Source organism: Aegilops tauschii, chromosome 2 (assembly GCF_002575655.3).
Source record: "Aegilops tauschii subsp. strangulata cultivar AL8/78 chromosome 2, Aet v6.0, whole genome shotgun sequence".
Classification (NCBI taxonomy): domain Eukaryota; kingdom Viridiplantae; phylum Streptophyta; class Magnoliopsida; order Poales; family Poaceae; genus Aegilops; species Aegilops tauschii.
The window spans coordinates 297,647,129-297,658,031 of NC_053036.3; the positions used below are offsets into that span (position 1 = coordinate 297,647,129).

The 10,903-nt window shown below is 51.5% G+C and overlaps 1 protein-coding gene across 2 annotated transcripts; it reads right to left on the bottom strand.

Moving 5' to 3' along the window:
• Window positions 1–38: 38 nt before the first annotated feature.
• On the bottom strand, window positions 39–9,366 carry LOC109758194 (proline--tRNA ligase, chloroplastic/mitochondrial). 2 transcript variants are annotated; one of them, XM_020317038.4, is made up of 11 exons: window positions 8,991–9,366; window positions 8,487–8,543; window positions 2,537–2,647; window positions 2,309–2,395; window positions 2,122–2,235; window positions 1,780–1,986; window positions 1,493–1,630; window positions 1,076–1,237; window positions 776–975; window positions 435–518; window positions 39–344 (listed from the first exon to the last, which is right to left on the bottom strand). In XM_020317038.4, the coding sequence occupies exons 1-11, from the start codon at window positions 9,312–9,314 to the stop codon at window positions 203–205; spliced, it is 1,626 nt and encodes a 541-aa protein (XP_020172627.1). In that variant the 5' UTR covers window positions 9,315–9,366; the 3' UTR covers window positions 39–202. The 2 variants fall into 2 exon arrangements, with proteins under 2 accessions (XP_020172627.1, XP_073364591.1); XM_073508490.1 differs by lacking the exons at window positions 8,487–8,543; window positions 8,991–9,366 and adding an exon at window positions 2,753–3,109.
• Between the last annotated feature and the right edge of the window lie 1,537 nt (window positions 9,367–10,903).

Sequence of the window (10,903 nt, forward strand, 5' to 3'; positions counted from 1 at the left end):
ATACACTGGCATCGTGCTGTCATGACAGAATCAAAATCTTGGGCCGCGTCAAATTTTTTTTTTATATCTTGCGGATTGTGGATTTACACGGGAAAAACCCTTTAAATTCTTCGTTCATGGTCAGTAAAGACCAGAGAAACTGTGGAAAAGAGAAAAGAATCCGTAATAAAAATATTCTGATCTCTGGTTGCACAAAGATGGCCTAATATGACTTTGCAAAAATAGCAACTTCATCGGCTGGATTGCCAGTCATGAAACATTTTTTCGCACCCTCCGGCTGATCAAAGGGAAAGCACCTGATGGTGGCACTGGTCTCTTCTTTCACCTTCAGCTCATCCGCATCGCTGAAGTTTATCACAAATCAATCAAATCGTCAAATAAAAAAACATCGTTGACCCACAAGGATAAAAGCCGTCCATTCAAACACGACCTACCTAGCTGACCATGGACCTCTTGCCCATTTACCCTCGGAAATGACCTCCTTCAGTTCTCCATATGAGTTGACATCAACTATATTACTGCAAGGAGTGAAAAGGTTATTAGTTCTGATAAAAGAAATGTGGATCATGCAATGAAGAGAACCCACAAAAGAATCCATGTGTCCGACGACAGGTACATATAAACCTAACACAGGTACACACTAGAACAGTTATTATCACTATGGGGAAAGGATGGCATAAGAGCACAGAACAAAACGGGCATAAGAAAGTAGCAATAAACACTTCTTGAAGACAAGTTATGAGTTCATAAAAAAAATATTCTGTATCATAAGTACCTATCACGAAATGTGATGGCCTTCTGTAGAAGAGATGCCTGAATTTCCTCTAGACGGCCTTTTATATGATCCACCAATATTGATGGTTCCATAGATATTCCAAACTCCTTTCCTTGCTTTCCAGGGACATCTCGCCTAGAAAGCACAACACTCCTGTTTTTCACATCGCGGGGACCAAGTTCAATCCTTATGGGAACTCCCTGTCAAAACAATGGAAGAAATGTCAAGAAGAAGCCTATGGAAAAGTAGAAGGGGAAAATAACTGAACTGGAATTCCAGTAGAAGTGCAAAAGTGGTTACTTTCATCTCGTAAAAGTTAAACTTCCATCCAGGTGTTCTCAGCTCTGAGTCATCCACTTTGACTCTAATGCCTGCTTCTTTGAGCGTGTTCTGAACCGAAGCTACAGCTTCCATAACAACACCCTTTTCGTCACCCTTTTTCCAAATAGGCACTATTACCACCTGTGTTGAACAAAAAATTCTTACATTCTACTCACAAGTGTATAGTTCAAAATACTGAGGGCAGATAGTACGATGCAAAACTTTGCAGAAAAGGGACATAGCTGGCATTTTCGGCCAAAAAAACTGAGTGTCCCTTTTATCCAAACTTCCACAGGGGTTTTGTAGAGTACAAGACAGATGAAGGAAAAACTTATACAGGTACAAGGGCCTGAGCTTTGTGCGCACAAAGGTGTAAACAAAGCAATGGGATAAGACCTGAATGGGAGCAATCCTTGGTGGAAGCATTAAACCAGCATCATCGCCATGGGTCATGATGATCCCACCAACGAACCGAGTGCTAATAGCCCAAGAAGTCTGCCATACGTGCTCAAGTTGACCATTTTCATCCATAAACTGCAGCAGGTGGGGAAAATCAAAATAAACAGTTTGTCTCGAGAGGGTTGCAATAGGTACTTAACTACTTATAATAGCCAAATGACCGAGTACAGGAAGCACACAAGATGCCAAGAAAATGAGACAGGTCAAAGTTGGTAAACAGCAACCTGTGTTTCAAAGGCACGAGAGAAGTTCTGGCCAAGGTTGTGACTAGTTCCAGCTTGTAAGGCCTTCTTGTCACCCATCATAGCTTCTATAGTGTAGGTCCGATCAGCACCAGCAAATGTCTCCACTCTTGATTTCCTGCCTGGAATAACTGGTATTGCAGCTTGCTCATAAGCAAATTTGGTATATACATCAATCATCTGCATCGCCTGCAGAGTATTAAGAAATGGAGCAGATGACAGCGCATTAGAACCTTTCATTGTTCCACATATGTATCATTACATGAACGGCATGGTACTGAACAAGTTCAGGGGCAAAAGGAACTTGCAGAATGATGAACAAACCTCCTTCTCTGCCTCTTCAAGGGTTGCATGAGCTGTATGACCTTCTTGCCATAAAAATTCAAGAGTTCTGATGAATGGCTTAGTCCTCATTTCCCATCTTGTCACATTGGCCCACTAGAATAATAGGAAATAATTAGTACAGTAAATGATAGTGAGCGTGTTGACCCAAGTCTGCCAACGAGGTTACCTGATTAATCATGAGAGGGAGATCACGATAGCTCTGGATCCATTTAGTGAACATGTGATTTACGATGGTTTCACTTGTTGGTCTTACCTACAAAGCCCTCGAGAATGGAAATGCAAAAAAGTGCAGCTTTAGAAGTGACCCACTCACAGAATTAATCACATATTTATAAGAATTGTTCCAAGTGAATATAATGGTTCTTAGCTTCATAAAACTAGAGCAAAGTATTACCACAAGCTTTTCCTCCAGCTCCTTTCCTCCTCCAATGGTAACTACTGCAAGCTCCGGACTAAACCCTTGGACATGACTGGCCTCCTTCTCTATAAACGAGTACGGTATGAACTGGTCCAACAAAGAGGGCAAGGATAAGAAAGTATATCAAGGGTGTTAGAGATATATTTGGGATACTTGTATTTGGTAGTCTAGGATTTGTAATCCGTCTCCTACCTTATCTCCAGGAGAGGCGTCTTGCCCTCCAAGTCTTGTACTCAATATATACTCGCCCTTGAGGCTCAATAATACATCCATCATATTCCGCAACAATCCCTCTCTCTCCCTTCTAACATGGTATCTATCGCAAGTCGATCCTAAACCCTAGCCGCGCCGTCGCTTCCGCTCCGCGCCGCCCCCGGGGCGGTCGGCCTCCATGACCGCCGCCGGGGGCCGCGCCGCCCGTACCTAGGGTTCGTCCGCCGGCCGTGTTGGCCGGCTGCCCTAGAGAGTCTTTTTCCCGAGCCCTTGCTCCGGTTTTTTTTTCGCTCTCTCGCCGGTCGTTTTTTGATCGGCGTTTTTCTTTTTGGTTTTCCGATCTATTCTTGATCGGTTTGCGTCGCCCGCCGCCGCCGTCGATCCCCGTGCGCCTCTACTCCGACCCCGGCGCGACCAGCCGGCCTCTCCTCCGACCTGGCGGCCACGCGTGCCGAGGCGGCCCGTTCGGGCCAGCCGCCGTCCGCGCGTCGGTCCGCCCGTCGCCCTGCGCCGGTTGTCACCGCCCTGTTCCGACCGGGACACCTGCATCGCCGCGACCCGGCGGCCTCGCGCCATGCGTCGGCCAATCATAGCCGACGCTCGCGCGCCGGCCCGCCCATCGATCCACGTCACCCGCCTCCGCCGCGTCTGCACGGCGGCTCGGCGGTCTACCTCGCCGGCCTCGTCCTCGGCTGCATCAGGCTCGTCGGCCGCCTCAACTCGGGCGCCGCTGCTCCGTTGGTCGCTCGGGCCTCGCTGCCCGGGCGTCGGCGCTGCTTTGGCAGCCCGGGTGCCGGTGTAGACGTCCCCCGCCGTCCGTCGTCGCCGGCCTCATCCCGGACTCCGCCGCCACCACTCCTCCACCGAGCGGCGTCCCTGACGTCGCGCGCGATCGGCTTGATCATCCGCTCGCCGCCGCGATCCGCCTCATCTACGCCGCGCGACCGACCTGGCCCGTCGGTTACGCGCGCCTCCGCAGGTCCCGCGAAGAGCGTCCCCGAGTTTAGCGCGCCTCTCCACCGATCGAGCATCGGGCTGCCGCTGCGTCGCCCCGTCGGGCCGCAGCGCCGCCGCCCCGTGGTTCTCCTCGCGGCAGCATCGACTCGTGCGTCGCCGCTGCGTCGCCCCTTCGGGCCGTAGTGACGCGATACGCGGTCCCCGCCGCCGCCCCGAGGCCGTCCCCGCGGTTGCACCGACTCGCGAACCGCCGTTGTGTCGCCCCTTCGGGCCGGAGCGTCGCGGCTCGCGGTCCCCGCCGCCGCCCCGAGGTCTTCCCGCCGTCGCCCCGACCCGCCTGCCGCCGCTGCGTTGCCCCTTCGGGTCGTAGCGCCGCGGCCCGCGGTCCACTCCGCCGTCACAGCGCGTCGACCTCCTGTGGTATGCGCCGCGCTGTCTCCCTTGGCACGGGAACGTCACCGTCCGCACCGGTCTTCGTCACGCTGTCAGGGTTCTTCGCCTACTTCGAGCACCGCCGCCGCACTCCTAACCTAGCCGCCGCCGCTCTTCTTTGGCCGCCGCCGCGGCTACCTCCTTAGCTGCCGCCGCCGTCCGTCCACCCCACTTCGTCTTCGTCCAGCACCAGCTCGTCGCCAGCGTCGCCGTCATCTACCCCGACCGCTTCATCTACTCCGACAACCGCGGGCGACATTGGCCCCGCGCCGATTGGCGCCGCAACCGTCGTCGAGTCCTTCTCTGCTGGCCTCTCCGACCTCTTCGACATGGCGTACAGCTCGTGCAGGTCCCAGTCTACGCATGCCCGGTGCTGGCAACACCGCCGCGTGCCTTCGTCCACGACGTGTCCCCGGGCCTGGCAAGCCTGGTGCGACGCTTCGTCAACTTCGTCTTCGACCGTCTACGCATGCCCGGTGCTGGCAACACCGACGTGTGCCTTCGTCTACGATGTGTCCCCGGGGTTGGCAAACCCGACGCGACGCGTCGTCAACACCATTCTTCTTCCTGGCGCATCACTTCTTCGACACCACTGCGCCCATGACTAACTCGGCGCCTCCTTGCGCTTGCGGCTCCACGGCGACTCCCTCGACACCGGCTACCCCAACTCGACATCGACCACGGCGTTCTTCGCACGGCTACCTCGACCACGGCTACACCACCCTGCGCTCTCGGCTACATCGACATCGGCACAAAGGGCTATCATCCGCTTGAGCAACTCGTCGGCTTCCTCTACAGTCAACGCGTCCGCGACGCGACACCGTCCACGACGCTCCCTCTAGGACTGCGGGGGGATGTCAGTCCGTCGGCTGCTATTCTCTCCAGTCTGACCGTCCGCGACGCTCCTGTTGTTCGCAACGCTACCGCTACGACTGCGGGGGGATGTTAGAGATATATTTGGGATACTTGTATTTGGTAGTCTAGGATTTGTAATCCGTCTCCTACCTTATCTCCAAGAGAGGCGTCTTGCCCTCCAAGTCTTGTACTCAATATATACTCGCCCTCGAGGCTCAATAATACATCCATATATTCCACAACAATCCCTCTCTCTCCCTTCTAACAAAGGGGAATGCCAAGAAAACAGTCTCATTCAGATAAAACATGAGCTAAGCTATGTGTGAAGAAACAGTCGCCAATTACAGCAATAATTTGATAAAATAGACTAGCTAATTAGCTATAAAAAAGATACTCCTTCCATTCCAGAATATAAGGTGTATTGGTTCCGTGCAAGTCAAACTTATGTATGTTTGACCAAGGTTATAGAATAAAATATCAACATCTAGAATACAAATTAAATAAAATATGAAAATATTTTTCATGATGGATCTAATGATACAAATTGGTACTGCAGATGTTGATACTTTTTTTCTAAAAGCTTGGTCAAACAAGCACGTGTTTGACTTGTATAAAAACTAATACACCTTTGTTAGGAGCCCCTCCTAACTTGTACTCGTACATGTACAGGGCATGGCCTCTTGGGCCAGCTCATGGGCTTGCCCCGCTCCTGACCCACTGCCGCATCTACAAGTACACAGGAGAAGGCTACGAACGGGGTATCCAGTGGATCACGGCAAACAGCACACGGCGGCTCGGCTCTCTTCTTCCTCTCGTTCCCCTTCCTCTGTTCTTCCTTACCCAACTATCAATTAGTGTGTAATCGATACTCTGCACTCGGATCAATGGTGCTTGTGAGCAATTGAGTGGTAGTGTGATCGGGTCCCTAACATCTGGTATTCAGAGCCAGTAAATATTCCCACAAAAAAAAAATTCACCCACCACCACCTCCCCCGATTCCCCAATTTCCACCGGCGACAGCACCATGTCCGATCCAGAGCAGGCTCCTTGTTCCCTCATCTATCCACCGAAGTGGGACGCCGTGACCGCAGATGAGCAGATGCTGTGGTTTCTCGCGCAGCTATCAGCGCAACTGGATAGCATCAGGTCTGAGTTCGCGGCTACCTCGCGAGTCGATCCGGCTGCCTCACCTGCTACTACTACCGCTACATCAACAACTGCTCTGGCCGTGCTCCACACCAACCACGACACCACCTGCCGTGCCGCTGTTTCAGGCACGGACGAGTCTGCAATTGTGGCAGCCTCTGCCGAAGTCGCTCCCGAGCTTGCCGTCCTCCCCGGCGTCTTCTCCTCAACCATCAAGGTCCAGGAGGTCCTCCAGATTACCCACCATGCGTCCCTTGACTGCATCACCACGACGCCCATGACCTGTTCGACAGAGTGCCCGAACCGAGTCACTGTCACATCGTCGCTCACATTACCAGTCATGACGGCATCACTACTCCCAGCAACCACAGTTGTGCTCGTCACCAACCTCAGTCACCCTGCTAGCAACGGTGATTCTAACCTGTGGGCGCCCCTAGCCATGGAAGATAAGCTCCTGACCCCTCCATCTTCTCCTATGTTTTCAGCTATCTATTCAATGCAGCCGTTCCTGAACCATGACCTGGACGTCTCGTTGCCCACAAGGCACCTAGGACTTTTGATACGGCCGACACCATGGCCATCGTTTCTGGCAGATCATTTTGCAGAGGGGAATGAGATTCGACCAACTCCATGGCCGTCATTTCAAATCGGTGTGCCGTCAGAGGACAAGGATGATTCATGTTTTTGTAAGCAGTTATTTCATGAAGGTAAAAAGTGGCTTTCAGAACTATGTGCTTGCTCTATTACTACCTCCTCAAGTGCAGCATTCCAATCTACCTATCACGACTGCACATCTATTTCTGAGCATGCAGAAAATGGCTGCTGTAAGCACTGAACATTCAAGCAAAAAAATTCTTCAGTTAATGCAATTTGGGCCATATGAATTATTTGGTAGTGTATCATTCTCCTTTGGGCATAAACAAATGTTTCGCTGGACTCCAGATACTTCAGCTAGTGGTGACCACCCTGAGCAATTGTGGGATCCCGGAGGCCTTGCGAGCTATATATGCAGTACATGTGCATTGACTTCCCTGATGCATTACTTGTTTGAAGTCTGGCTTGCATATGCGACTCCTATATGCATCTAGTTGAGAATGGAGAAGCCAATGGGCAGCGGCGAACTAAATCAGTGGATGACCATCCATTTCATGCATGGAACGTTGGAGCTTGATTGCAGACTTGACAAGCTCATAGCACTACGGGGGTTCTTGCTGCCATTCTATTGCCAGTCATGCAAGTCTACGAGGAGCGGAAAATCTGTGTGTGGGCCACACCTGATGATCTAGGGAGCTCCACAGTCGTCCAGGAAGGCTATGGGACTTCAGCTTCCAATCAAGACACTTTTCAAGGAGGGAGGGGTTTCATCACCAGTGTCGCTGTCGTCGTCGTGCAGGGCTCCATCGACCACAAGTACTACCTCAACTTCGATCAAGACTATGTTGGCAACGACCACTTCCGCGGCGCCTCTTGGGATGGAGTCACCATCGGCCACGGCTACCACAACTTTGTCGTTCAAGTCAACCCCGACTTCGACTACCATCAGGACTTCGAGCTAGTCAAGGAACACCGAGTGCAATGGGATCCCGGCGGTTCTCGGTGGCGTCGGCTTGGGTCAAGCCGCATTTCAAGGAGGGGGGGATGTTAGGAGCCCCTCCTAACTTGTACTCGTACTGTCGTACATGTACAGGGCCTGGCCTCTTGGGCCAGTTCATGGGCTTGCCCCGCTCCTGAACCACTGCTGCATCTACAAGTACACAGGAGAAGGCTATGAACTGGGTATCCAGTGGATCACGGCAAACAGCACCCGGCGGCTTGGCTCTTTTCTTCCTCTTGTTCCCCTTCCTCTGTTCTTCCTTACCCAACTATCAATTAGTGTGTAATCGATACTCTGTACTCGAGTCAATGGTGCTTGTGAGCAATTGAGTGGTAGTGTGATCGGGTCCCTAACATCCTTATATTTTGGAATGGAGGGAGTACATATAGGACGTAAGTATCTGGAACACGTGCATACGTTCGTACTATGTTTCAAATGATATTTCTTTTTTCACTTTGTTATGCCTGCTTTACATCCAAAACAAGTTAATAGCTAGCACCTGCATATCAGGTATGAAGATCATAGCTCAGCAATAGATAAGCCAAGACATAAACTGATATTTTTACAAAAGGATTATATTTCATCGTGTGGCGCTATTAAATGACATACCGACATGCATCGAATTAGAGCAAAGAACGGCAGAAACAAACTAACATCTTGATCGATCAAGACTCTGGCTTCGGCACTACAGAAAAAATAGCGCAGCCAAATGAAACATGGTATGCGTACCTGAGGGAAGTACATGTTGCTGTGCCCCGTCTCCTTGAACTTTACATTCAAATAATCCTACAACAACAACAAAAATAAAAAATATTCAAACTCTGTACTAAAGACACTTCCTGCTATGAAGTACTCCACTTCCAATCCCATGCAAGGATTACAAGTTTATACTAAGGACGCGCTAAAATTGACAGCACTTTATGAATATTCCTCGAATGCATAAGCAACGGTAAAATGGTAAGAGTGGCACGCCAGGAAGTGAGAACTAGAGGTATAAGACTGAGAGGCGAGGCCAAGATACCGTTATGGTTGCTACTTGCTACAATTCGCACATACACAACACTAAATAAGTTCATACAGTTCACAGTGTATGCAAGCATCGCCTCACAGTAGCACCAGGTAACTACCATTCTTGTTTACACCAACAATGTCAAAGTCTGCCCAACAAGCACGGGCATTAAGGCGCGTTGAAGCGAGCACGCGGTAAGGAGGACTATACTCTGGAGCACCGACCTGTATGGCCTCCCAGATGGCGTAGCCGTAGGGGCGGATGACCATGGTGCCCCGCACGGGCCCGTAGTCCGCGAGCTCGGCAGCAGCGATCACGTCCGTGTACCAGGCGTTGAAGTCCGTCGACCGCGGCGTCACCTGCCCCTCCCTGTCGCCGCCGCGTGTCTCCATCTTAACGGGCGCTGCCGAGGAAGCACCCGCGGTTGTAGCGGCAGGGAATAGCCTCGCCGGAGACGTGTGGAGGCAGCGGCCCCGGTGGCGGAGCAGGGCCGCCGGTCTGGCCGCCGCCGGCACGAGTAGCGAGGGGAGGCGCAGCAGCGAGGCCATCAGAGGGGATGATTAGTTGGATTGGGGGTGTGCTGCCCGAATGTTTCTGCTATACCCGGACAGGCTGGGCTCTTATTGGGCTTTCTAGGTTGGGCGACGCTTTGGCGCCGGCCGGCCGGCCCAACTGTTGGCTTGCTTCACGAGTGGGAGTGGCAAAAATCAATGTGGATGGTGTAGTTTTGCGCAACAGATGCGGTGGGGCAAATTTGACAAATTTGACCTATAAACGAAATCAAATCACAGAATGAACTATCCGTGAAACTATTTCACGCGGCTGACCTTTTTGTGTGACGCCCAACACGAAGGCGCCACACTACACTGTGCAACGCCTCACAGATAGGCGCTACACGGCCAGCGTCGCACCCGTGCGATCAGAAAATTACTAAGTCAGTGTGCAGCGCCTGAGAGCTAGACGCCACACTATACAGTGTAGCGCCTAGCTCCTAGGCGTTGCACTAGTGCAGCGCCTAGCTCCCAGGCGTTGCACTAGTGCAGCGCCTGAGAGCTAGGCGCCACGGGTCAGCCGTGTGAAATAGTTTCACGGACAGTTCATTCTGTGATTTGATTTCGTCTATAGGTCAAATTTGTCAAATTTGCCCGCGGTGGGACAGTCTCTTGCTCTTTGCGAGACCACACACGGCTATATTTGGGATCCTCGGCGGTTGTGTATCGGGTTATCACTGATTCCATCATCTTAGAAATTTTTGCATGTAGAAAGGCTCTAGCCCTAGCAGAGGACCTTCAGATGACAAATCTTATAGTTGCATCGGATTGTCAAGGTGTGATAAATGATATCCATCAGGGGACAGGCGGTCCACACTCGGCCATTATACATGAAATAACGAGCCGTAGAGACAGTTTTACTTCGGTCTCTTTTCTTCATGAGCGTAGAAACCACAATTTTGAGGTTCATGTTCTCGTCAAGTTTGCTTGTAATCTATGATTAGGACGTCATATTTGGTTGGGCATTCCACATGACCAACGTCTTGTACCTATGAAAATTGTTTAATTAATAAAGTGACGAGATTCCTCAAAAAAAAAGATTGCACGGAGCTCAGATAGACGCAGACTGCCCCACAAAGGGAGAGAGAGAGAGAGACGCAGAATAGGTCGTTCGCTGCCATCTTCCCCTTTCCTTCACGCGCGCACAAAAGAAGAGGATCTCCGCACTCACCCGCCGCCTTATTTGTCGGCCAACCAGCGCCGCCCATGCTCGCCCTCGACCGCCTGCGCTCGTCGTCTCCCGTCGTCATTGAGGAACACACATTCGTTAGTCACGAAGAAACATGACCATCATTGTAGTAGCGATTTTCGTTGTCGGTCGTAGCAAAAGAAGGCGATGGTTGCAGATCTCCACGCTCGCCGGCCGCCTCATGCCCGCCCTTGGCCGCTCTACGCTCGCATGCGCTTGCCGATCAACCTGCGCCGCCCATACTCCCCCTCGGACGCATGCAATTGTCATCTCTCATCGCCACTGAGGAACACATTTTCATTAGTCGCGAAGAAACATGGTCGTTGTCGTAGTAATGATTTTCATTGCCGGACGTAGCAAGCGGAGACGACAATTGCATCAAAAAATGTCATCGTCA